The sequence below is a fragment of the Perognathus longimembris genome, chromosome 14 (assembly GCF_023159225.1).
Source record: "Perognathus longimembris pacificus isolate PPM17 chromosome 14, ASM2315922v1, whole genome shotgun sequence".
Classification (NCBI taxonomy): Eukaryota; Metazoa; Chordata; class Mammalia; order Rodentia; family Heteromyidae; genus Perognathus; species Perognathus longimembris.
The window spans coordinates 43,146,047-43,173,445 of record NC_063174.1 but is presented as its reverse complement, the minus strand read 5'-3'; the positions used below and the strand labels follow the sequence as shown (position 1 = coordinate 43,173,445).

At 44.0% G+C, this 27,399-nt stretch overlaps 1 protein-coding gene across 1 annotated transcript; it reads left to right on the top strand.

Annotated features, from left to right (window-relative positions):
• Positions 1-2,694: 2,694 nt before the first annotated feature.
• On the top strand, positions 2,695-26,808 carry Angel1 (angel homolog 1). The gene is made up of 10 exons (XM_048362114.1): positions 2,695-2,833; positions 6,710-7,288; positions 8,057-8,283; positions 8,781-8,850; positions 9,366-9,799; positions 12,155-12,281; positions 12,582-12,692; positions 23,037-23,106; positions 23,603-23,766; positions 24,728-26,808. Exons 1-10 carry the CDS (start codon positions 2,770-2,772, stop codon positions 24,886-24,888), a joined length of 2,007 nt encoding a protein of 668 aa, XP_048218071.1. The 5' UTR covers positions 2,695-2,769; the 3' UTR covers positions 24,889-26,808.
• Positions 26,809-27,399: the final 591 nt, after the last annotated feature.

Genomic DNA, 27,399 nt, shown 5'->3' with positions numbered 1-27,399 from the left:
AGCATTGCTCCAGGCCTTGGTGAGCAGCCTGTGCAATTATGAAGCACTATGTTGCAGTATAGTGCAACCTCTGTTTAACCTCTGTAAACCTCTGTTTAACCAACAAGTTAATAAAAGCAGCCACTCCACGTTTCCATATGTACTTTTTTTTTCCAAATTTTTATTATCAAACTGATGTACAGAGAGGTTACAGTTTCATACGTTAGGCATTGGATACATTTCTTGTACAGTTTGTTACCTTGTCCCTCATACCCCCCTCCCTCCCTCCCCTTTTCCTCCCCCCCCCCGGAGGTGTTCAGTTCACTTACACCAAACAGTTTTGCAAGTTCCATATGTACTTTTGTCTTAAGTAATGTTTGAGCCCTAAAAGGTCTAACTTTTTCTTTTATTTTTTATTTTTATTTATTTTTTATTTATTTTTTTTGCCAATCCTGGGGCATGGACTTGGGGCCTGAACACTGTCCCTGGCTTCTTTTTGCTCAAGGCTAGCACTCTACCACTTGAGCCACAGTGCCACTTCTGGCCTTTTAGGTGCTGAGGAATCGAACCCAGGGCTTCATGCATGCAAGGCAAGCACTCTACCACTAAGCCACATTCCCAGCCCCTCACTTTTTCTTTTAAAGGATCATTTCAAGTTGGGTGCCAGTGGCTTACGTCTGTAACCCTAGCTACTCAGGAGGCTAATATTTGTGGATTGAGGTTTTTGTCCCATTCTGTACTTTGAAACCATGCTAACAATGGAGGCAGTGAACATCTTTGTATTGTCATCACAGTTGGGATGAATCTGAAGGGATCCTCTACTCTCTCTCATTATTTTTGTCATGAAGCTGGAGACAGTGCAGATCATGCTAATAATTTTCCTTTGGCCAGGGAAATCTGAGGCTGCATGTCCTAGGCTAAATATCTTTGGAACCTGTAGTTTCTGGCTTGCTTAGCAATGCCGTATTGCTGTGTCAGGGGCAGGAGCTTCATCTCAGCTATCATCATGGAAGAGACTCTACATCCACAGGGCCTAGAGTTAGCTTTTGCCCAAGTTACAAAAATACAGTAAACACTGGATCATAGAAACTTCTCAGGTATCTGAGAAGTTCCATGGATAGGAAATGGCAGGGCCAGGATCTGAACTCAGGAAGTCCAACCCCAAAGCTTGTGATCCTACACTTTCCAACATCATGGATTGTGGGTCAGAAGACAAAAAGAGGGATGCCTTGCTTCACTGGCCCCAAGAACAGCCTCTGAGAGAACATGGTATCAGCTGATTTGAACTCCCATGCCCACACATGGGCATTGAACAGCCCAGGCGAAACTTCTTCAGCACCAGTTCCTAAACTGTACTTCAGAATAACTTAGTGCCACAGGGTCTCATCCCAGACCTGTGAAAACTGAGCTGGTTTTAAGAAATCTGTTTTAAAAACATTTTCCAAGTTAATGAGAAAACCGTCACTTCGCAAAATGTTTTAAGATCTAATGTGGAGCTTGGCCTTCTGGGTAACTATGGGTATGAAGGGGAAAGGAGGGTACAGGAGGGTTTCATTAAACCACCTGGAAGGAGTGGGCTTGGTCTCTGGGCTCTTTAGGGTAGTGCCTATAGTTGTGGGGAGATTTCTAAGTGTCTCTAAGTCTCCAGATTGCTTGAGCCTCTGGCTCATCTCAACAAATGGGATGAGCTCTGCTGCAGAAGGCAGACCGACATTGCTGCCTCTGAAGCTAAGGGTAAAGTTTTGGAAGACCCCACGACTGACTCTCTCCTTCTTCCTCCTTTTAGCCCTTCAGTGTTATGATGTACCCGGCTGGTCCAGGATCTGGTGACTCCCCAGAGGGCTTCCCCGAACAACCAAGGCTCCAGCCACAAATTGGAAATCATGCAGCTCAGACACTGGGTACTAATGCTGAGTGTATTCTAGTCCTCCTTCAGCGCATGGTTGGAGCAGACTTGGGGAGGGGGTTGGGAAAGATGCTCAGAGGTCGTTGGTTAGCAGAGTTCATTTGGTGGCATACGCTCTGTTCAGAATAATTACCAGATCCGACTTAGGTGCCTAGGCCGCTCAACAGACACCCTGACAGACTTGGTCCCTGGCTTGGAGGAGCTTCCTCCTTCCCCCTCGTTCCTTTCCGCCCCCTCCCCTTCCTCCTTCCTTCCTTCCTGTCCCCCCTCCCCTCCTCCCTCACACGAATGGGATTACATCACCACCACCACCCCTCCTCCCGCCGCCCAGACTAAGGAAAAAAGCGCCATCTTTGCCGAAGGCGACATCTTAGGTGCAGGAGCCAGGGAGGGCTCGGTTTATGACTGGGAATCTGAACGGGGATGACAGTAAAGGCCGGAAGTGGGTGTGGAGGATGGGGACTGTGAAGAGCTTGCTGTGGCTGTCAAGGTTAAGAGGCGCCTCAGAGAAAAACCCAGCCCTTCATTTTACACAAAAGGAAACTGGGGGACGGTGGGGAGATGGCGGCAGAAGCAGGAGTAAATCTGATCGCGGAATGATGCGACAGGGCCTCGGGCCCTCCATTTTAAACTCGGGGCTCCGGGGACCGCTAGGAGCTGGGAGGCCCGTTTCCCTGGAAACTGGCTCCGCCCACCTGGCATCTGAGCTCCCAATAAAGTTATTGTTGAGACGAGGAGGCGGGAATATGCGGCGCACGTGGTCCTGCGTGGGGCGGGGCCTGGGAGGCGTAGGGCGGGGTCTGGGCGGCGCGGGCGGGGGCGGAGCCGAGCTGAGGGAGACCTGGCGGTGGCAGTGGCGGTGGTAGCGGCGCGGGCGGCCAGCCATGATCCCGTCGTTCCTGTGTCACCTGCTGCATCTGGCCGCGCGCCTTTTCCGCGCCCTCGCAGGTACCGGCTTCGCGTCCTGTCCGGCGGGAGCCGGGGCCTACTCCTGCGGGGCTCCGAGGGGGCTTGAGGTAGAGAGTGGAGCGCCTGGCCTCAGGACCACCGCCCCCAGCGGTGCCAAGGTGTGGGAGGCGGGCCTCGACTCGGCCCCTGAGCCGTCCAGGCCTCCCCCAGGCTCCGGCTGGCCCGCGGCCCTCGTTGGAGGCCGCTCCTCAGGCTGTGGCCTGGTGACGTGGAGCCACGGTTAACGTGGTCGGGGGCTGGGAAGGTGCGGCCTTCCGTGGGCGAGGTGGTGCAGTGGTCCTGAGGCCGGCACAGCCCCTGGCTTGGGGTCGGGAGCGTTGGCAGCCCAGGCGGGGGCCCGAATTCTCTTCGGGGAGAGGCGGGGCTACCCGGGGAGGGGGCGGGTGGGCGGGCTGAACTCTTGGTCGCACCCACCTTTCACAGGCTTCTCCCAGCTCATTGTCCTCTAGCGAAGCCTGACATGGATGCGCCAAAGCCAGGGAGCCGTTTAAACCTCAGCTTGGGAGCATCGCGGGGAGAGGGGGTGGGGAGCGGCCCGGCGGATGCTTTAGGGACATTGGCAGGGTTACCCCTTTCCCTTTCTCCTCCTTGTTCCCGGTTTTTGAAGTCCCGGGCACCCACTGTTCCTCCCATAGCGCTTCTGCAGCTTAGGGAGCAAGCCAGAAAAGGACTTTGAGAAATCGAGGCTCAACCGTATTTGGTGTCTTTGTTTTCCTATGTGGGTAATTGATAAAAAGAAGTTTCACTATATATGTGCATTCACATGTATAAATATTACGTGTATATAATATATATGAATAAATATGTATGTAGTATATGTATAAAAACATATATACATATGTATTTTATGTTTTTGCTCTGGCTAGCCTCAATCCACCCTGTCTGTCTCTGGAGTAGCTGAGATTATAGGCATGAGCCTAGCTCCTATAAAATATATTTCTTAAATCTTGTGTTGTATCTACTACAAGATTTATAGCTTTAGGAGGGCAAGGCCATGCCCATTTTGTTCACTATCTAGAGCTAACATGCATAGTAGTAATAAGCCTTCAATAAATTCAAGAATGTTTGCTCAGGAATGTTTGTCTCAAGAATGGGAAATCTTGTCAAAAGTCATTATTTTTAAAGCACCTTTTTTTTTTCTTTTTGCTGGTAATGGAGTTTGAACTCAAGGTCTTGTGCTTGCTCGGCTTGTTAGACTGACACTCCACCAATTTAAATTGTGCCTCCAATTCTGCCTTTTGCTGGTTATTCTGGAGATAAGAGTCTAATGAACTTTTCTGCCAGAACTGGCCTTGAATTTTGGTTCGCTGGATCTCTGCTTCCTGATGAGGAATCTGGCAAGCATATTTCTTTAATTACCAGTGTCTACAGATTGTGGAAGGTTAGTCTTAATGATTGACATACACAAGTCCAGAGATTTCTTCTCAGTACAGTTGTAGATATTTTAGAGGAAGTCCCGTACATTAAAATTCCACTTATACGGGGCTGGGGATATAGCCTAGTGGCAAGAGTGCCTGCCTCGGATACATGAGGCCCTAGGTTCGATTCCCCAGCACCACATATACAGAAAACGGCCAGAAGCGGCGCTGTGGCTCAAGTGGCAGAGTGCTAGCCTTGAGTGGGAAGAAGCCAGGGACAGTGCTCAGGCCCTGAGTCCAAGGCCCAGGACTGGCCAAAAAAAAAAAAAAATTCCACTTATATTAACCTTATGTATTTTTTGTTTGCCAGTCCTTGGCCTTGAACACAGGGCCAGAGCACTGTCCCTGGCTTCTTTTTGCTCAAGGCTAGCGCTCTACCACTTGAACCACAGCATCATTTCCAGCTTTTTCTGTATACGTGGTACTGAGAATCGAACCCAGGGCTTCATGAATGTCTAGGCAAGCACTCTACCACTAGGCCACGTTCCCAGCCCCTGTGTTTTGTTTTTAAGATTAAAAGTCATTCTTTTGAAACACAAACCATTACCAGTAACAAAATCTGCATATGAAGCTATGAACCAAAGAACTTTGGCTGTCTGGCATAAGTAGAGGATATTTCAAGGGGCAGATAAGTAGCAGGCCTCTGAGACTAAAGCCCAGCAACCCAACCCATGGGTTCAGAGCAGGTGTCTTTGCATGTCATTTCAGACCCCATTGTTGCTAATCTGCTCTGTGCATCGCAGAGTGTTCAGCAGCACCTCTGTCCTCTAACCAGTAGATGCCAGTAGCACTGCCATAATTGTGACCTCTAATGTTTATGGATACCACCAAATGTCTTTTAGGGGCAAGATTTATCCCCATCCTATCCAGTTGAAAACCATTGGTTTAAAAGGGCATAAACTCACATAAGCCATAAAGTATTTGAACCTTCACTAGTTGACCCATTTTGAAATTTTTCTTGCCAGGTGCTGGCACCTATAATCAAAGCTACTCAAGAGGCTAAGACAGAGGACTGAGATTCCGAGCCAGCCTAGGTAGAAAAGTCTTGAAACTATTATCTCCAAAAAGATTATCTAGAGGCACAGCTTAAGTGGTAAAATGCCACCCAAGCAAGCATGAGGCCCTGAGTTAGCTTTTATTCCTTTTAAAAAGTTGTCAGTTAAAACCATTTGAACAAGATATGTCAAGTATGGTAACATATGCCTATAGTCCTAGTAATTGTGAGGCTGAGGCAGGAAGATGGAATGCTCTAGACCAGCCTGGCTACATAGTGAGACTCTGTCAAAAAAAAAAAAAAGTTGATTGTGGTTCATAACCATGCATGTCATTGTCCTGGCTGTACATAAGTGAATTATAGTGTGCATGTAGAAGGGGTTGGAGAAGTAGTTTTCCCTAAACAAATTACTGTGCTCAGGAGTTCCAAGCTCTGGTTGGCTGTCATTTATGGCTGCTGTAGTAGATGACAGCTGTCTCTTGCTGTCAGTTGTTGGCTTCTCCTCAATTTATAGCCTCTGATGTGTGGTAGAATGGGAAATTAGGTAATGTGATGTGAAAATTTGAGAAGAGGCCCTAGGCCTTTTGCTAAGATATAAATTGTACAGATTTCAAGGCTGTCGGGAGTTTTTCTTCTGGGATGCCTTCATAAATTAAGGGATTGTTAGGCGCTGGGGGTTTATGCCTGTAATCCCAGCTTCTCAGGAGGCTGGGAACTGAGGATTGTGTTTCAAAGCCAGGCCAAGGAGAATAGTTCATGATACCCTTAGGTCCAACTAACTATCAAAAGTAGGAAGTAGAGCTGTGGTTCTAGTAGTGGAGCACTAGCCTTCTGCAAAAAGCTGGGGACAGCACCCAGCCCTGAGTTCAAGCCTAGGACCAGCAAAAGATATAAAAATAAAATAAATTAATTAAAGAATCTGTGGCACTAGAAAACCCTTGGAGATTATCTGTAACTTTGTGTCCATTTTACAGTCAAGTATGTTTCTCTAAGGGCCTTGTCCAAGGACAGTTCTGTTCATTTTCGTGCAAGATCTTAACCCATCATTCTGACTTATGCTTGTGTTAATTGCAATAGTTTTAGAATCAGAGTATTGTTCTTAGTAGTGTTAACCTCCAGATACAAGGGTGTGGTTATGTGTACCTTTGTCCTAAATATTGGGACAGCTATTTTTTTTTCCTTTATACACTGATATTCTTATGATCTTACCATGTAAATTCACAAGTAGTTGTGGAGGGAAAGTGTTTAGAACAGTACTCAGCACACAGCACTTGCAGTGGGGTGATATTCCAGGTATCAGGGTTGGCAGGCTCAGTGTTGACACATTGATGAATAGTGTGGATATGATTCTTGTCTATATAGAGCTTACTTTCTAGTTGGGAGAAGAGTGTGGGTTGGGTAATACTGTCTTTTTATAACCTGGTATTTTGGCTTTCCTCCTAGATGCTTTCTTTACATGTCGAAAAAATGCCTTTCTGGCGAAGAGCTCGTCCCCCCAGGTAGAGGGCAAGTGTACCATGGCCCCTCCGGGGCCTGACCAGGAAGAGTGTGAGGGCCTGCTACAGCAGTGGCGAGAAGAAGGGGCAAGCCAGGTGCTCCCGACTGCGAGTGAGGGTCCCCTTGATGATAAAGGGCTGGCCCAGAGCAGCCTGGCACTCCTGATGGATACTCCTGGAGAACAGGATGCTACGTCAGAGGACAAGTGGCCCAGCAGGCAGCTGAGTGACCTGCGGGCAGCAGAGAACCCGGAGCAGCAGCCTTTCCCTGACCTTCTAGGAGAGGAGCAAGTGCCAGAGGTTGCAGGTCCCATGTGGGCAGCTGTTCCCATGCAGACCGGGCCCCAGTATGCTGACTGTGCTGTCCTGCCCATGGGCGCTGTGGCTGCAGAGCAGTGGGAAGAGGACCCCGCAGTGGTGGCCTGGAGCATAGCCCCAGAGCCTCTGCCCCAGGAAGAGAATCCTATCTGGCCCTTTCAGGGCATGGAGCAGTTGCAGCCTCCCCCCATGGAAATACCCTACCATGGTGAGTGTTAGCTGAGAGTTAGCCAGGGTGGCAGGTTGTCTGGGACAGGAGCCTCTGGTGGGGAGCTCTGCTGCTGCAGACACTCTTCTGAGACTAGCAGTGTCAGGTCTAGAGGGGCCTTGAAGACTGTCTTTCCTAGCCCTATGACTCAAAGATGAAATAGCCAGTGAGGTAGTGCAGAGAGATAGGGTCTGGATCCAACATCACCAAGACTGGACTCTAGCTTTCCCATCCTGTCTTCTTTTCTTTGAGGTGACTTGGTTTTTGTGGGAGTAAGAATGGAAAGCTATCAGGACCTCCACATGGCCTGAAGCAGAGTAACTCTACTTTGTGTTCCATATTGAGAGACCATTAGTTTGAATTATATTCTGTGCTCAAATAGGTTTGGAATCCACCTTGCTATAACCAGATATAATGGTTTAAAATCCCCAAAGCTGAAAATTACTCTAGAAATATTTTGAACCTCAGGAGACTATCAAGCTCCCCAGTCTAGTAAATTCTTCAGAGACTAATGGATAGCTACTATGCAAGACTTTTAAGAATTTTTGAGCATCTGCTAGTTATTGGGGATGCAGTAGTAAATAGGTCAGAATTATCTCCAGCTCTGTGGAGCTTAGTCTAGTCTGAGGAATGTTGCTCAGATAAACACAGAGACATGGTGATGGGAGAAAGGAACTTCAGTCAAAATATTATGGAGTTGGGTGGAGATGGTTTGGCCTCTCAATAACCTGTACTTGTCATGGAATTTTCCCTTCAATCCTTTTGTAGAAATCTTGTGGCGAGAATGGGAGGATTTCTCTGCCCAGCCAGATGCACAGGGCCTGGAGGCAGGGGATGGTCCTCAGTTCCAGTTCACTTTGATGTCTTACAACATCCTGTCCCAGGACCTGATGCAGCAGAGCTCGGAGCTCTACCTGCATTGTCATCCGGACATCCTCAATTGGAACTATCGCTTTGCGAACCTCATGCAGGAATTCCAGCACTGGGACCCTGACGTGAGTGAAGAGTAGAGATAAATGTATCATGAGGCCAAGAAACTTCGTGTTGTTTGTAAATAGAATAATTGAAAAAGCAATAAACATTTATTGAACAACAACAAAAAAAAAAAGAGTAGAGATAAGCTGTCATGCATTGGCACTGGGCCTGGTGGTTTCCCACCATTCTTAAGAGAATGAGTTCAACTTTCTCAAATTATTACAGTCCTGTCTAGGACTGGAGCTTGCCTGTCTGGAGTCAGAGTTTTGGCAGATGCTGAGAAAAATCTCCCAAGGTGTACCCTTTCCAGACTTTTATGCAGGAAGGATAACTGAGGGATTCATGGAACGGGGAAATTTAGCATACCTGTCTGGCCTCCTCAGCTTAAGTCTGGGCTGGTTTTGCTGTTGACCCTCCCTGAGATCCACAGCAACTTTCCATCTGGCCAGATGTCTGTTCCCATGGGGTGGGAGTCACTCCCAGCCTCCCAGAGTGATTGCTCTCCTTGTCTTTCCAGATCCTGTGTCTCCAGGAAGTCCAGGAAGACCATTACTGGGAGCAGCTGGAACCCTCTCTGCGAATGATGGGTATAAGCCCTTGCATGTCTTACAGCTCTTCTTCCTCCACCCTCCTCCTCTCTTCTGAACACCCCATCTTTTCCTTGTGTCCTAACCTTGTCTCATTTGAGAGCCACCTCTCTTCATCTGTGGTTTAAAGTAATTCTGACATGGTGCCATATAATCTTCAAAGTAACCAGTCCACAAGGATGTTATTACCTCATTTTACAGATGAGGAAACAGGTTGCTGAAAATCACAAAACTACATAGCTAGCGACTGTGGGGCTATGATTCCCAACTTAGGGGCTCCAGCTTGTTACTGCTTTATGCCCTTCCCTCCCTCCTTGCCTGTTGAGTCCCTAGTCTTCTGGTTGCAATTCTGAGAGCATCTCTGCATAGTAAAAGAAATGGCAAAGGCAAAGGCTCTCCTTACTAAAGAGCAGGAACAGTGTCGTAAGCACACACTCTTATGCTGCTGCATAAGAGTGGAAGGGATTCAGTTTTCAGAGACTCTGACACATATCTTTGGTTGGATTTCCTTATAGGCTTTACCTGTTTCTACAAGAGGAGGACGGGGTGTAAGACGGATGGCTGTGCTGTCTGCTACAAGCCCACCAGATTCCGTCTGCTCTGTGCCAGCCCTGTGGAGTACTTTCGGCCTGGCTTGGAGCTTCTCAATCGGGACAATGTGGGCTTAGTGTTGCTCTTACAGCCACTAGTCCCGGAAGGCCTGGGACATGTCACAGTGGCACCCCTGTGCGTGGCAAATACCCACGTTCTTTACAACCCACGCCGGGGTGATGTCAAGCTGGCTCAGATGGCCATTCTCCTGGCTGAAGTGGATAAGGTGTCCAGGTTGTCAGATGGCAGTCACTGCCCTATCATCTTGTGTGGGGATCTGAATTCTGTTCCTGAGTCACCTCTCTACAACTTCATCAGGGATGGAGAGCTCCAGTACAATGGGATGCCAGCCTGGAAGGTGAAATTGGGGAGGCCAGTGATGGGGGGCAGCACTGTCTAGAGAGTCAGATGTTGGCATCCACTGTGCCTCAGTGGCAGGGCCTAAGTTAAACTTGGTCTGGCTCCCTCCTAAACCTTTTTCTCATGTTGAATAACTTGTGCCCAAGCCCAGAAGTTAGGAACTCAAAGAGTACCTTTGAAAGTATATTGAAAACTCTCAGTTTTTTTTGTTGTGATTTTAAATTAATAAGTGGTACCTAAGTACATTTTTGCAAGAAATTATACATAAAGTGAGGCAAAAGTCTGCTTTATTGCCTGCCCTCACACTTAAGAGTCAAGTAATGAGTGTGTGACTTGCTAAAAATCACAACACTACAAAGCTAGTAGTAGTTTGGTGTCATTCTTCCAGCTTCTGTGCATATATAGTGATAACTATGTTCCTGTGATACCACAGTTTACATTTATTAAGCTCTCATATGTGTGTATGCATGTTTGTGTGGTGTGTGTGTGTGTGTGTGTGTGTGGCAGTATTGGGGCTTGAACTCAGGACCTTGAGTTTGCTAGGCTGGCATGATACCACTGAGCCATGCCTTCAGCCCTTATATTTACTAAGCTCTTAGCTGTGTGCCAGGTGCTATTTAAAGCACTTTACATGTATTTACTAATTGCTTTTTACTATTGATGTTGCTTCCATGTGGTAGACGAGGCATAGAGAATTTATATAATCTTCTCTACATTATGCAAGTTAGTGATTGATCTTGCATTTGTAACTGAGGGGTCAAGTCCCAGGACTTTCTAGCCTAGTACCACGCAGTGATTGCTGTAACTGTGGCAATGTAACCTATCCTATGTGTTTTATAAACATGACAGTGCTTTGTGGATTTTTCTTTCAGTGAGCGGTTTGGATCTGAAACTATCTCATTTAACTGCTGAATACTGGTAGTATAGATAGCTCAATATTGGTAGCATAGATAGCTCTATTAGCTTGTACTGACTGCTGCGTATGTCAGTCAGTCGCTTTATTCTGATTTGCCCTTACTGACCCAACTTACTGCTTAACTTTTGGCAGACCACAGTGGAGAAAGGACACAAATGACTGAATGATTACTGAGCACTCTGGGTTTTCATTTTAATGAGGTTATGCAAGTGCTAGTGATGTCTTGGGTGCCTAGAGCAGGGCATTATCCTTCTGTAATCCAGGACTTCAGGACACAGGAGGAAGAATTAACAGAGCACTTACCTACCACGTGACAGGGACAGGCATGTTACACATAGTGGGTGAGAGCACTTGCTTTGAAGTCACATGCTGGGTCCTGAGTTCAAATCCCTGCTCTGCCACCTTGGGAAAGTCACTTAACTTTTTCAGCTCCCACTTGTCTCATCTGTACTTTGGGGAGATAATGGGTCGTATATTAGAGATGGGACTTTTCTGGTGGTGGTTTGGAGGTGTTTTTTGTTGTTGTTGTTGTTTTGGATGGATTAAATAAAATACTGTATATAAAGTGTTTTCAGTACTTTCAGTACCTGGTTTAAAGGAGAAGCAGTCAGCAATTGGTGTAGTGGTTATTGTTATTAATATTTTTGATTGTATACAACGTTAGTATTCTGTGTGACAGTAGAGGATATCCAATCCAAGAGAGTTACTCACTTGTCTAAAGTCAGCTATTAAATGGTCATTGAGTTTCAGGTCTGTTTCACTTTATATGACGTATTGAACATTTGTGCCCTTGAAAAGACAGTCTGTCACCCCTCTTTCCCCAGCACTAGCTAGTGTCTTGTACATGGTTGGCATTCAAATATATGTTGTTGTTAAATGAAATAAAGGGAATTTTGCTACCCCATGTTGGAGATATGCAAATGACTGATGTTGCCGAACGTTGCCCTACTACGTTCTGTCCATTCCCAGCTGCTGACCGAAGATGGTGACATAGATACGGTAAAGTGCTTCAGTGTTTTTCCCATTTGGTTTGACCCTGTGGTTTCCCAGTCTTAGAGTCAAGATACTAGAGACCAGAATAAACCTCTCCCATTGTAAGCTAAAGCCCCTGAGAGCTGCTGTTCCCCGTGGGAATGGTACAGATTTCCTGAGGTGAAAGTTAGGATCACATGCTCCTACATTCTGTTCGCCTTGACTCACATTTCTCATCCCTTTCCTTCCTTCCTTTTTCATGGGCATTTCAGTGTTTCTAGTGAAAAAGTAATGTTTTAACTAGTTCATTCTCAACCTTCCCCTGAGACTTACATGGCTTGCTAGTACCATGTATGTAGTAGTATGTGCTTGTGTGTGTGTATTCATGTACATGTCCCAAACATGGGCTGCCATTTCCTTTTTCTGTCTTGTTTTCCTCATTGCCACCTTGCTCGTTCCTTGTAGGTATCAGGGCAGGAAGACTTCTCCCATCAGCTTTACCAGAGGAAGCTGCAGGCTCCTCTGTGGCCCAGTTCCCTGGGCATCACTGACTGCTGTCAGTATGTCACCTCCTGTCACCCCAAGACAAGAGGTAAGCCTATGTGACGTTCTTTATTGACTGTATATCTTTATACCCATTTGGGGAGGAAGATTGGTCCTCGATAATAAGAGAGACTGTAATCTCTCTTCTTTGAGCAAGTTCTTATTTTCTTTCACTGTCCTCCATATGATCACCCTATAAGATGGACAATTCTAAATCATAACTGTTGGAAAAATCTTGTCTTCAGAGCCAGACTTCCCCTTATGTTATGTAGGCACATTTCTTGGAACTAAAAAGAGGTCCGTGTATGTGGCTTCTTTTTCTTTCACATATGCTTTTCTTGGTTTACAGAGAGACGTAAGTATGGCCGAGACTTCCTCCTGCGTTTCCGCTTCTGTGACATTGCTTGTCAGCGCCCAGTAGGACTGGTACTCATGGAAGGAGTGACAGACACTAAGCCAGGTAATAGGAACTAAGCCTGGTTTTTTGCTCCTCTTCCTTCTTCATCCTGACATTTGTCAGTCTTTGCTAAATAATTCTTAGACTTCAACTTTGGTAATAAGTTGACAAAAGACAAAGGTGAGTTGAGTGGCCATGTGCGCACATGGTAAGAGTACTAGCTCCGAGACCTTGAGAAAACCACTTAGCCTTTTTAGGCTTGTTTCTAGTAACTAGCATACATATACATTTCTAGGGGGGAAGGTACATGTAGGTTTTCAAGACCTGTAAGATGGTAGTGGATCTGATGACAATAAAAAATTGTTCCTATGGAGAATGTCCAGATTGACTGTAGCAGAGTAGTCTTGACATTCTTCTTTTCTTGTCTCTGAAACCATTTCAAAGGAACAAGGAAAATAGGTAATGAGAAATGTAAGCTCTATTTTTGATAAAATCTGAAGGTACTAAAACCGCTCCATATGCATACAAAGTGGCTACAAGAAGTATTTATTATGTGACAGGTGCTGGAGGAAATATGGAGAGGAGAGACTGCCTATATAGCTTTATGTGGATCTTAGAATCAGCAGTGTATATTTCCCCTCCCCAGATGAGGTGTATATCTTGATATACTAACCCAAATTTCTTTGTTTTCCCAACAAGAACAGAATGCATAGGTTAAGATAGGAAAGTTGGGCTGGGAATATGGCCTAGTGGCAAGAGTGCTTGCCTCCTACACATGAAGCTCTCGGTTCGATTCCCCAGCACCACATATATGGAAAATGGCCAGAAGGGGCGCTGTGGCTCAGGTGGCAGAGTGCTAGTCTTGAGCGGGAAGAAGCCAGGGAAGGTGCTCAGGTCCTGCTGAGTCCAAGGCCCAGGACTGGCCAAAAAAAAAAAAAAAAGATAGGAAAGTCTCTGGACTGTTTGAGTCTAAGAGGCAGTGGAGGAAAGAAGGGTCAATCAGAATGAAGCCATATTTGCAGTTAGCAGTATGTTCTAGAGCTAAATACCTCTGTGACTAGGGAGAAGTAAAGATTAAGATTTCATACACAATCCTGTGCTATAAGGATAATTCCTGCTACTTGAAGTACTTGCCTAATCTTTTATTTATATAAACCTTATACAAATAGCTGGCATAGAAAAATCTCAGTTAATGTGAAATTGGGTTTACCCTCAAGGAACAGAATAGAATTTGTTTCAAAATACTAAAAGTAAAAAGGGAAGAATGAATGGAAAATCAAAAGGCAGATAATTCTTTTTTAAAAAAGAAAAAGAAAATAAAAAAATATTTCAAAGATAAAAATCTTTGCTAATGGAACATATGGAAATTATAGATAGTTCCCATGAAGGTAAATATGAAACAGTTGGCTTTTGTAAAATAAAAACAAAAATAAAATAACTGTCTTTACAAAATTAGTTCAGGCACACAGCAAGATAGGAAAACCAAACTGGAATTTAGAAATGGAAAGCTGAGGATGTAACTCAGTGGTAGAGCACTTGCCTGGCACACACAAAGCCTAGGTTTAATCTTCAGCTCTACAAGGGAAAAAAAAGTGGAATAGGAAATAAAACAATGAAGATGAAGGCGGATGAAGCACAGAGAGAATAGATGCTAGTAGTAACGAGGCCAGAAGACAGGCCAGGAAATTAAAATGGAACAAGAATATGAGAAGCAAGTGGAAGCATAAAAAGGATGAGAAAGAAGGTAATGGGGATTCAACACACACAAAACTAGAATTCACAAAGATAAGCAGAAAATGAAAAGATCTGAATCTTCAGATTAGAAGACACGTCATGTATTAGTAGAAAGTGATGCCAGAAAGATACGCTATTAGATGTCAAAGACAAAAGACCCCTTTAGGCAGTTGAACCAAAAGATCATGCTACTTTCAAGCATGATGTAACCAGGTTGGCTTCAAGCTTCTTTATCTTGATATTCAACTCTACAAGACTGGATCAAAGCTTTAAGGGAAAAAGGCACAGCTTAAGATTCGTTGTTGCTGTTGTTGTTGTTGTTGGTGGTGGTGGTGGTGGTGGTTTAGGGCCTTGAACTCAGGACCTGGGCACTTTGCCATAGCTTTTGCTCAAGGTTAGCACTCTCCCACTTTGAACCACAGCACCACTTCCTTTCGCTCAAGATTTTTTGTCTCATCAACAGCTTTTAAAAATCAAACAAAATTGGTGGGATAAATGAAGGCAACCAACCAGTGGCTGGGAACTATAATGAAAGGACGTGATGGTGAATATAGCTTTTGCATGTAGGAATTTCATTTGAACTGGCATTTTGCACAAAGCCACAGACATTTCATTGGCTCTTTTTTTTTTTTAATTTCAAAGCTTAGGGATTACCAATTGTTGTGGTAAAAGCAGTATTAGAAATGATAGCTAGCATAGGCCAGGGATGAGATAAGTACTTTTCTCAGGTTCAACTGAAAGAGCCAGAGGTTCAGTATTTTTGAAGTAACAAATCTTGAAAGTTAAACACTAACAGAATCCCCCATAGGTAATTTTATATTAAGAATAGCTATTTATGGCAGGTGCCAGTGGCACATGCCTGTAATCCTCACTACTCAGGAGACTGAAATCCTGAGGTTCCTGACTTATCTTTAGTTAGCCGGCAATGAGCCAGAAGTGTAACTGTGGCCCAAGTTGTAGAGCACCAGCCTTGAGTGAAAAAGCTAAGAGTTAGTGCCCAGGCCCTTATTTCAAGACCCAAGACTGACACAAAAAAGAAGAAAAGGTTATTTTGTAAGAAATTGTGGCACACTTGAGCAAAACAAAATAGCATTGAAATTCAGTAAACAACATTAACCAAGCACCTTTACACTACAGACTTTGTAATCACTTTGTAAGCAGAGAAGAACTGTTTTATGAGGGGAGAGATCAACAGGAAAATTACAGTATTTGCACAGCTGAGAATAAATTTGAGTCAACATGAGTTCACCACAAACTGTGAAGGTGCCTCACCCCCAATTGATCCAGTGTTCCTGCCCAGGGCTGAATAGACCATGGAAGCATCTGTTGTTGTTGTTGTTGTTGTTTTGGGGCCAGTCCTGTGGCTTGAACTCAGGGCCTGAGCACTGTCCCTGGCTTCTTTTTACTCAAGGCTAACACTACCACTTGAGCCACAGCGCCACTTCTGGCCTTTTCTGTTTATGTGGTGCTGAGGAATCAAACCCAGGGCTTCATGCATGTTAGGCAAGCACTCTACCACTAAGCTACATTCCCAGCCCCAGGCATTTGTTTTTAAAGACTCCAAATCTGAAGTATCACCATTTTTAGGTTACAAAGGGAATAATTGAAGTGCTATAAAAGCAGATCAGGATATGTGAATTCTTTTTCTAGAGAATCTGTGTAGATATGTTAACAAGTACTATTTCCAGTTATAGCAACAAAACACCAGAGTTATAGTAACAAAAATAGCATGGTGCTTGCACAAAATCAGATACGTACACCAATGGAATAGAATAGAGAACTAGAAATAAACCCAGCCATCTGATTCCTAACAAAGATGCCAAAAACATACATTGGAGAAAAAAATAACTCATGAAGAAATTGTGCTGGGAAAATAGTATATCCACATGTAGAAGGCTGAAACTAGATTTCCTATCTCATAACTCAAAATAGAGGAAACTTTGAAAGTACCATATGGAGAATACCTCAGGACAAAGACTGGACATTGACTTTCTGAATAGGTCTCCAGTATAATAAATAGTTGCAAGAATTGGCAAAAGGAGTTGCATCAAATTGAGAAACTTCTGCACAACAAAGAAAAACATAGCAGGATATAGAGAGAGTCTTCAAAATGGAAGTGCTTTGCCAAGTGTTCATCTGGCAGATTAATATCCAGACCATATTTAAAATAAACAGAAAATTGAAGAGTAAAAGAACAAGTGATCCAATTAGTAAATGGGCAAATAGGAAAATACAAATGACCAATAAATGCATGAAAAAGAATCTTTAGGGCTGAGAATGTGGCTTAGCGGTAGAGTGTTTGCCTAGCATGCATGAAGCCCTGGGTTTGATTCCTCAGCACCTCATAAACGGAAAAAGCCAAAGTGGCACTGTGGCTCAAGAGGTGTAGAGTGCTAGCCTTGAGTAAAAAGAAGCCAGGGACAGTGCTCAGGCTCTGAGTCCCAAGCCCCAGAACTGGCAAAAAAACAAAACAAAACAACAACAAAAAAAACTTTACCCATCAGGGAAATACATGCTGTTCTTTTCTTTTCTTTCTTTCTTTTTTTTTTTTTTTTGTGTTGGTCGTAGGCCTTGAACTCTGGGCCTAGGTACTGTCCCTATGCTCTTCAGCTCAAGTCTAGTGCTCTACCACTTTGAGCCACAGCTCCACTTCTGGTTTTCTGGTGGTTAATTGTAGATAAGAGTGTCACACTCAGCTGGGAATATGGCCTAGTAGTAGAGTGCTTGCCTTGTATACATGAAGCCCTGGGTTCTATTTCTCAGCACCACATATACAGAAAAAGCTAGAAGTGGCGCTGTGGCTCAAGTGGTAGAGTGCTAGCCTTGAGCAAAAAGAAGCCAGGGACAGTGCCCAGGCCCTGAGTTCAAGTCCCAGGACTGGCAAAAAAAAAAAAAAAGGTGTAAGACTTTCCTACCCAGGCTGGCTTTGAACCATGAGCCTCAGATCTCAACCTCCCAAGTAGCTAGGATTATAGGCATGAGCCACTGGCGCCTTAGATTCTATCTCATCATAATCAGAATTACTATCAAGGGGGAAAAAAACAAACAAAAAAACCCCCAAGCATGATTGTGTGTAATCCCAGAATTCAGAAGGCTGAGGGAGGAGGATCTTGAGTTTGAGGCCAATCTGAGGCACATAGGTCAACCTAGGCTACCTAGATGGGAGACCCCCATCTCAGTAAACCAAAAAAAAGAAAGAAAACAGTTGCTGAGGAGGATGGCTAGGGTTGTGACTATGTGCTATGTATATAAATTAGTCCAGCCACTGTGGAAATCAGTATGGATATTCCTAAAAAAACACACCCCCAAAATCTTTAAAACTACCACATGATTCAGCAGTACCATTTCTGGGTATATACCTGAACAAATCAAAAGTCAGTGTACAACAGAGATAGCTGGATATCAGTGTTTATCATGGCACTTTTACTATAGCCAAATTAACTAGGTGCCTATCAACAGATGAACAGATAAAAACACTGTTCATGGACATGATGGAATAGTATTCAGTCATGAAGAATGAAATCATGTCATTTGCAGGAAAATGGATGGAACTAGAGAATGGCATGTTAAGTAAAATTAGATTCAGAAAGACAAGTGTCGCAGGTTTTCTCGCATATGTGGAATCTAGGAAGAAAAAAAATCATGAAAGTAAAAGGCCACTATTAGAGAAGAGCAAAGTGATCAAAGGAAGCGGAGGGGAAAATATGATTATAGTTACTTTATGATAAGCACATATGAAAATGTTACAATGAAATCCAGTAGTACTACAATTAATACATGCTAATGGGGTGCAGGCTTAACTCATTTGTTAGAGTATGTACCTATCAAGCATGAGGCCCTGAGTTTAAATCTCTGTCCTTTCAAACAAACAGTATATAATTATGTGTGTATATGCATATATATGCCAAAAAAGGAATCAGTGGGTACTATTGAAAAATACCACTGTTATCCAACCTAACTGCATATTGAAATATGCCACTTTGACTGTGACATTACTTTTTAAGTTTTTATTTTTTGTGACACTAATGCTCACAGTCTGAATGCAAAGGGAGCTGCATTGCTAGGGCAGTCCTCCCATGTCAAAAATCAAATGTCCATCCAGCCTCTGGTGGCTCACACCTGCAATCCTAGCTACTCTGGAGGCGGAGAGATCTGAGGATCACGGTTTGAAGCTAGCCTGGGCAGGGAAGTCCATGAGACTCTGATATCTCCAATGAACCACCAGAAAACCAGAATTGGCTCAAAATGGTAGAGTGCTAGCCTTGAGCAAAGAAGCTTAGGGACAGTGCCCAGGCTCTGAGTTCAAGACCTTTGACCACCCTCCAAAATCAAACGTCCATAGATACTTGGATTTCTGGCTCTCAGTTCTATTTCATGCATGTTTATTTCTTTCCTTATCTCAGTAAACACTGTCTTCTTGATTGCTGTAGTTTTAGAAAACATTCAAGAGAGGGAAAAGTAGGTCCTCTGATCAGTTTCTCAAGTTTATTTTCATTATTATTGCCCCTTTGCATTTCCATGTGAATTTTAGCTTATCAATACATGCAAATCTAGGAATCTACAAAATCTGTTTATCAGTCTGTAAACTATTGGCATTTTAACAATCTCTTAGGATCAATAAACATGGGATGTCTTTCTGCTTATTTGGTAGAAAGATACTCCTTTAATATCTTTGCATGTGTATAAGTTTTATACTGCTTTCATTAAATATATTCTTTTTGATGCAATGTAAATGGAATTATCTTCATTTCATTTGTAGATTTTTATTGCTCATGTATAAAAATATGATTTTTGTATATTGATATTATGTCCAGCATCATTCTGTACTATCATACTCTATAGTATTCTAGTAGTTTTTAGTGGTTTTCTTAATATTTTCTGTGTATTAGATTATATCATTTGCAGGTTAATCATGTCAGTTGCAGAAATAGTATTACTCTATAATTCTAATGTGGATGCCTTTTATTTCTTCTTCCATAATTACCTCACTAGAACTTTTGTTAAAGTGTTTCCTAGAAGTGGTAAACAGACTTCCCCATCAGGTGAAACCCTCAGCCATTCACCATTAAGTACATTAGCTATGGTTTTTTTTCCATAGATTCTCTTCATTATAACATTGGAGAATCTTCTATCTTTGTTACCCTTAATATCAGAGGTTGTTGGAATTTGCTAAATGTCTTTTCTGTATCTGTGGAGATAATCACATAGGTTTTGTGCTTAAATATTAATAATGATGTATTAACCTTATTTTCCTGGAACAAATCTTAATGTGATCACACTATATAATCATTTTTATGTTTTGTCTGATTTGGTTTTCTAGTATTTTAATGAGGAATTTTTGTGTCTAGATTCATAAGATATACTTAACCTGTAGTTTTCTTAGTGATGTATTTATTTTGTTTTGGTTCTGGTAATATTGACCTCATAAAATGAGTTGCAAAATGCTGCTTCTTAGGCCCTGGAAGTTTCTGTGAAGGTTTTTTGTTGTTTTTTTTTCAAATTTTTATTATCAAACTGATGTACAGAGAGGTTACAGTTTCATACGTTAGGCATTGGATACATTTCTTGTACTGTTTGTTACCTTGTCCCACATACCCCCTTCCCACCTCCCCCTTTCCCTTTCCTCCCCTGAGGTGTTCAGTTCACTTTCACCAGTTTTGCAAGTATTGCTTGTGTAGTTGTTTGTCTTTTTTTACCCTGTATCTCTCAATTTTGGTATTCCCTTTCAATTTCCTACTTCTAATACCAGTGTGCATGGTTTCCAATATACTCAGATAAGATTACAGAGATAGTGTAGGTACAACCACTGGAAGGTGATACAAGAACATCATCAATAATAGAAGCTACAGATACAGATGGGACTGTGAAAGTAGTTACAACTGTGATATAACAATTGTTTCCATAACATGGAGTTCATTTCACTTAGCATCATCTTATGTGTTCATAAGGGTATAGCTATTGGGCTCTTGTGATGCTCTGCTATGACTTGCCTAAACCTGTACTAATTATTCCCAGTAAGGGAGACCATAGAATCCATGTTTCTTTGGGTCTGGCTCACTTCATTTAGTATAATTTTTTCCAAGTCCTTCCATTTCCTTACAAATGGGGCAATGTCATTCTTTCTGATAGAGGCATAAAATTCCCTGAACGCGCCCGATCTCGTCTGTGAAGGTTTTATATATCTTCTTTTAAGTGTTCGGTGGAATTCACCAATAAAGCCACCTAAACCTGAATTTTTCTTTGTGGGAATATTTTTTTTTCAAATTTTTATTATCAAACTGATGTACAGAGAGGTTACAGTTTCATATGTTAGGCATTGGATACATTTCTTGTACTGTTTGTTACCTTGTCCCTCATACCCCCCTCCCACCTCCCCCTTTCCCTTTCCTCCCCTGAGGTGTTCAGTTCACTTTCACCAGTTTTGCAAGTATTGCTTGTGTAGTTGTTTGTCTTTTTTTACCCTGTATCTCTCAATTTTGGTATTCCCTTTCAATTTCCTACTTCCAATACCAGTATACACGGTTTCCAATATACTCAGATAAGATTACAGAGATAGTGTAGGTACAACCACAGGAATGTGATACAAGAACATCATCAATAATAGAAGCAACAGATACACATAGGATGTTGAAAGTAGTTACAACTGTGATATAACAATTGTTTCCATAACATGGAGTTCATTTCACTTAGCATCATCTTATGTGTTCATAAGGGTATAGCTACTGGGCCTTGTGATGCTCTGCTATGACTTGCCTAAACCTGTACTAATTATTCCCAATAAGGGAGACCATAGAGTCCATGTTTCTTTGGGTCTGGCTCACTTCACTTAGTATAATTTTTTCCAAGTCCTTCCATTTCCTTACAAATGGGGCAATGTCATTCTTTCTGATAGAGGCATAAAATTCCCTGAATGCGCCCGATCTCGTCTGTGAAGGTTTTATATATCTTAGTGTTAGGTGGAATTCACCAATAAAGCCACCTAAACCTGAATTTTTCTTTGTGGGAATATTTTAAGGTATTGATTTGATCTGTTTACATGTTATAGGCTTAATCAGATTTATGTTTCTTGTTAAGTCAGTTTACAAAGGTTATGCTTTCTAGGAATTGTCCATTTTGTCCAAATTATCTAATTTACTTATATACATTTGTTTATAATATTTGCTTAAATATTTCTTTTTCCTCTGTGGTTGGTAGTGATGGCTCCTCTTTCATTCCTGATTTTAATAATTGTGAGGCTTGAACTCAGGGCCTGGGTGCTCAAGAATAGGGCTCTACCAATTGAACTACAGTGCCATTACTGTTTTTTGAGTAGTTAATTGGAGATAAGAGTCTCACGGGCTTCGAATTAAGAACCTCAGATCTCAGCCTCCTGAGTAACTAGGATTACACATGTGCGCCACTGGTACCCAGTGATTTTGATAATTTGAGTGTTCTTTTTCTTAGTCCATCTTAAAGGTTGGTCAGTGTTGATCTTTGTTATTCTGTATGTCAGTAGGATGTGTAGTAATGTCTTGTCTGTTGGTAATTTGTATATTTTTTTTCTTTGTATGTGTAGATAGTGAACATACATATGTACATCTTGTTTATATTTGTATACAATATACATATGCATACACATAGATCAATTTATATCTATCTATTGATACCATGAGTGGTTTGTAATAAAAAATTTTTAAAAAACACTTGTAAAGGAATGCATGAGGATCTTTTTTTTTTTTTTTTTTTTTTTTTTTTTGCCATTCCTAGGGCTTGGACTCAGGGCCTGAGCACTGTCCCTGGCTTCTTTTTGCTCAAGGCTAGCACTCTTCCACTTGAGCCACAGCGCCACTTCTGGCCGTTTTCTATATATGTGGTGCTGGGGAATCAAACCCAGGGCTTCATGTATACAAGGCAAGCACTTTTTGCCACTAGGCCATATTCCCAGCCCACATGCATGAGGATCTTGGTAACATTGGTTACCTCTGGAGAGTTGAAGTAAGTGGCAAATGGGAAGAAAATATCGCTGATTTTTTTCCTCCTGTATTTTGATTTTTTTATTCTGTGACTCAGTGACTTTTTCTTTTCTTCTTCTTAATTTTCTTGAGGCAGGGTCTCAGCCTCAACTTCTCAAGTGCTGGGATTATAGGATTATACCTCAGCTTTGTGTGACCTGTTCTTTAAATAAAATAAAGTGCCGAGCCAAGGAAGGCAGTGTCTGTGTTTGCAGGCTAAGTCTTTGTTTGTTTGTTTTTTGATTTCTTGCCAGTCTGGGGCTTGAACTCAGGGTCTGAGCACTGACCCTGGATTTTTTTTGCTCAAGGCTAGCACCCTGCCACTTGAGCCACAGCGCCACTTCCAGCCTTTTCTATATATGTGGTGCTGAGGAATCGAACCCAGGGCTTCATGTATATGAGACGAGCACTTTACCTCTAGGCCATATTCCCAGCCCCGCAGGCTAAGTCTTGACTTTGATTCATAGTTTTTTCTTCTTCTCTTTCTCACTGTTGCTCTTTCCCTTTCCCCTTCCAGATCTTTCTGGAGCAATATAGTCAAGGATCTGAGAGGGATTTCAAGGTGAAAGGTTCTAACTGTGTGGATGATAAAAGTTTTTTTCTGCTTCACTCTGTATGGATGGTAAAAGTATTATTATTATCATCATCATTATTATTATTATTTACCTCTGGTCCTATACAGAGCGACCTGCTGGTTGGGCTGAATCTTTCCTTGAGGAAAACACATCGGAGCTGGAACCTGTCTTCCCCAGGTGAACTTTCCTCCATTTCTTTTCAGTCTTCAGTTCAGCCCTTGCCTGGATATAAGGGATTACCATTAGCCATCTTGAGGCTGATTTGAAAGGAACACTTTTGTTAAACTCTCTTTTCCTCTAATTAGCTTATCCAGGAGCAAATGAGTATACATACAAAAGCCAAGATGGTCTACCCATATTCTTGAGGATGGAAGGCCCGTATATTCCTTCCTGGGGATGGGGGCAGTGAGCTCGTGGACAGGAGTACACTGAGTATGCTTTATTATGTGAATTGAGAATGGGGATGAGGAATGTCAGGGGGTCTGAACATCAGTGTGCCCATTTCTGGGCTAATTTTAGCCAACACTGCTTCCCTCTTATTAGGCAGGGAAGAAATTTGCTGAAATTGAGCCATTTGGAATCATTCTTTAAAAAAAAAATACTCATAAAATCCCCAGAGAAAATGACCTGGGGAAAATGTTGTTGGCTGACATCTCCTTCTCTAACTTCGTAGGATTGTAGGCACTATCCAGCACTGCCTCCACCTGACCTCAGTATATACCCACTTCCTGCCCCAGCATGGCCGCCCAGAAGTCACCACAATGCCGTTAGGCCTTGGGACGACAGTGGATTACATCTTTTTCTCAGCTGAGTGCTGTGAGAATGAGAACAGAACTGGTAAGCCTGGTGGACCCAGGGTTCATAGAAGCCACCCTGGGGGTCCTCAAGAACGGCTGATGGTAGGTCAGGCCTTTGGTGGCCTGGATTGGACGGCAGAGACCTGAACAGCAAAGGAACATATCATGCCAGCCTGGCCCTGCTTGTCATCACCATTCTCCCCATGGACCACTGCTCGCCTTTGCCTCCTCCTTCTTTTGTTTTTGTTTTTTTTTTTTTTTGGCCAGTCCTGGGGCTTGGACTCAGGGCCTGAGCACTGTCCCGGGCTTCTTTTTGCTCAAGGCTAGCACTCTGCCACTTGAGCCACAGCACCACTTCTGGCCTTTTCTATATATGTGGTGCTGGGGAATTGAACCCAGGGCTTTATGTATACGAGGCAAGCATTCTTGCTACTAGGCCATATTCCCAGCCCCTTGCCTCTGCCTTCATCCTGGCAGCATCAGTGGTGGGTGGGATAGTTGTTCACCATCCCTATTTCAGAAGTAAAAACAGCGCCAGGCGGCACCTAGACATGTTCAGGAGCAGCAGTTGAGAAAGTCCAACCATTTTCTTTCTCCTCTCCCCATATCAGAAGTGACAGTGAAGGGTTCAGCAGCCCCATGCCTATTTTGTTTAAGGTATGTTTTAAGAAAGTTTGCATTGATTACCGATGTTTAAAGTCAGATTTTATGCATGAAGTCTGCATTTCTGCTTTTCTTGGAAAGTCAAAAGATCTTGTGCTGCTAGCTCTGTGTCCATTTTGCCACAGACCCTCTGCACACATCCATCTTCACTAATTGTAATCATAGTGCTGGGACTCTGAGGAAATGAAGCCTCCTTTCCCAGAACCTCAGGAGGAGGTGAGGGAACAGCCAAAGGGATGCTACCTACTTAAGGTGTCAGTCACCTGGGTCCTTACCCCCGCCCGCCAGGCAGCACGGCTGGGACTACTCTACCTACTGGCTTCTTTTCTATGCCTCAGGTGACAGGCTGTATCGAGATGGAACTCTCAAGCTACTGGGCCGACTCTCCCTACTCTCTGAAGAGATTCTCTGGGCTGCCAATGGCTTGCCCAACCCTTTCTGCTCTTCAGACCATCTCTGCCTACTGGCCAGCTTTGGCATGGAGATCACCGCCCCGTGATGGCCCCCTAGAGAAGAGAGCTTCTCTTCTGGAAGAGCTCAGTGGATCAGCAACTGTACAAACGCTCCGAGCTGTGGAATCTTCATCCCTTCCCCCTGTTCCCTTCTGCCCACCCGTGGTTAGACTCTCCAGGCTTGTCCACGCTCTCTGCCTGTGGTCCTTGCCTGGCCCACACCTCTTCCCAATCCTGTGCCACATGCTCAGTGGCCCTGGGAGAGGCGGGAGGGGATCCCTCTTCCTTCCATGTACCCAGCGCTCCCCCTTGATTTTGAATTACCAGGGTTGTGGGAGCTATCGATCTCACTGGTTATTTGCTTTCAGGCCTTTTCTTGGTGGTAACCACTGGGCACAGCCCTCTTGCCAGGCATGCACATGTGAGATTGTGTGTGTGTGTATGTGTGCGTGTGTGTGTATGTGAGACGCATGTGTGAGATGCGTGTGTCTTCTTGGGGTGGGACTGCTCAGCATGGGCTTGTCTCTGCCCTGCCCTCTTTCCACATTGGGGCTGTGGGGTAGGGGCTGGTTGAGAGGATGATCCAGTGGCTGTGGGCTGCCAGATGGCAGTCAGGTTGTGGAACCTTCTCTTTATCTTCCGTGTTTCATTAGTTCCATCCTGCCAGCCAGGCACACGTATTGTCTGTGCTCTGGGAATAAGTGGGCTGCATGGTCTGAGGTAGCAGATGGGCGGTGCACTACCCGTCCAGTAGGTTCTGTACCTTCACATCCGAGCCTCCCACCCACCTGACAGTTTTTCAGGAATTGTCCATTTCCCCACACTTCCCTGAGGGAAGCAGAAGTTTGAAGCCTTGTGCGGGGTACAGTGGACTGGGGTAGTGGTGTGAAGTTTTAAAACCTTGTATAAGGATAAGGAGAAAGGGCCTTCAGGAAACTGGTCTCACTGGACTTTGCAGAATGGGGCAAGAGTAGGAATTCCAGTAGGAAAGAGCAGGTAGGTTCCACTGATAATCTGAGCCAGGACTCAGGCCCTCGCTGTTCTCTTTCCTCTACACACACAGGAAAGAGTTTTCTGTTTCTCTCCCACTACTTTTTACTTTTGCTGCCGCCTCACCCCCATTCCCTCTGATTTTCTGTATAGAAAAAAAAAATGCTGTTCCACTCAAGCCAAACCATTCTGGCAAAAAGCTGACTTGGAGCAGCACTGGATGGCAGCACTTGAGGGTTGTCTCTGTCCAGCAAGAGCTTTGTGCTTGTTGCCTCTATTTCCCCACCCCCTAAAACAGGATCTCCTGACCCTCTCAGGAACCCCCTCAGGCACACAATATCACCTGCATGCCTTACTCATATTGCTGGGGTACGGCCTAGAGTGTCGGGGAAGCCTCTCCCGCAGCTCCCTTAACCCAGTGTAGCTTCTGGCCCTGTTTGACTTCCAGTTGCTCTTCTCTGCCTCCAGCATGAGACTGGGGAGAGTGGCCAGGAGGCTGGAGTCAAGGACAGTGGGCCAGAAGTTAATGTTCTTTATTCGAAAGCCAAAGAGCCAGCTGACTTCTGCTGCTGTGTTCCTGCCTATAAAGCTCTCCATGCCTAAGTTCTGGAGAATTTCATTTTCTGTGCATTTTTTAAGCTTTGTTTCCTAGGTTTTAGGCATGTGCCTGTCTGAGCCCCAGGCCTGTCTGTACACATCCCACTGTTCACTGTCCCCCCCGGGTACCTCCTGAGATAGTCTCAAGACAGTGTCCTGTTGGTTCCTAGGATGAGGACCTATCACTGTCTGCCAGAAAATGTAGTTTCAAATGGTTAAAGATGGCAGGGGGCCAGAGCTGACAGGTTATTTTTTCCTTGTTTTCTTGTTTGTGTTTTAGAAAAGAAATGGGGGTTTTACTAAAATGGTCATTTAAACTGCACTCTGCAGCCTGCATAACTGGAACAGCTTTTTCCAAATAAAGGTTTACTTTCCCCCCACTATTGTTGGTCTTTTTATTAAGACCCTGAAAGGGGTTGAGAAAGAGCTGGCAGATGAAGTAAGCAAAGGAAAAGAGACTGAGGAGCCTGATCTTAGGGTGAGGAGTATGTTGTCTCAAGATCGAAATCTAGAACCAGAAAATTTCTTGACACTATTAACCCTCTGTGCTGAGGCCCAGGAGGAGGGGCTTGAGTGGAGCCTCCGGTCCTTCCACCCCAGTTCTTCTGCCTTCTCTGTCCCCCAGCATATTAGGTGGTAATGGCTCTAGTTAGCCGCTGTTTTTTGTTCTGATTCCATCTGTGCTCCATGCCTCCTCTAGCTCACATTGCATTACACAAAGGCCTGTGCAGAAAAGGGGGTGAGGTTTTTTTTTCTGGTCAGAGCTACAGCAGTTGTGTGAAGCATGATGTGTATGGCAGATGCCTCTTGCTGAGTGTCTATTTTTGATCATGTCTCTGCATTCCAGAGCCAAGGCTGAGCAGGGGCCATCTGTTGCTGGAAACACTTCTTCCTCATCGAGCATAACTGCGGTACTTCTGTCCTCCAGCCTCTGTGCAGTTAGCCCAGTCAAAGCCTTGTGAAGTGAAGTG

Coding starts and splice junctions, on each gene's coding strand:
- Angel1 (XM_048362114.1), top strand. CDS start 2,770: ATGATCCCGTCGTTCCTGTGTCACCTGCTGCATCTGGCCGCGCGCCTT. Junction 8,851..9,365: donor ACCCTCTCTGCGAATGATGG/GTATAAGCCCTT, acceptor ATTTCCTTATAG/GCTTTACCTGTTTCTACAAG. Junction 12,282..12,581: donor CTGTCACCCCAAGACAAGAG/GTAAGCCTATGT, acceptor CTTGGTTTACAG/AGAGACGTAAGTATGGCCGA.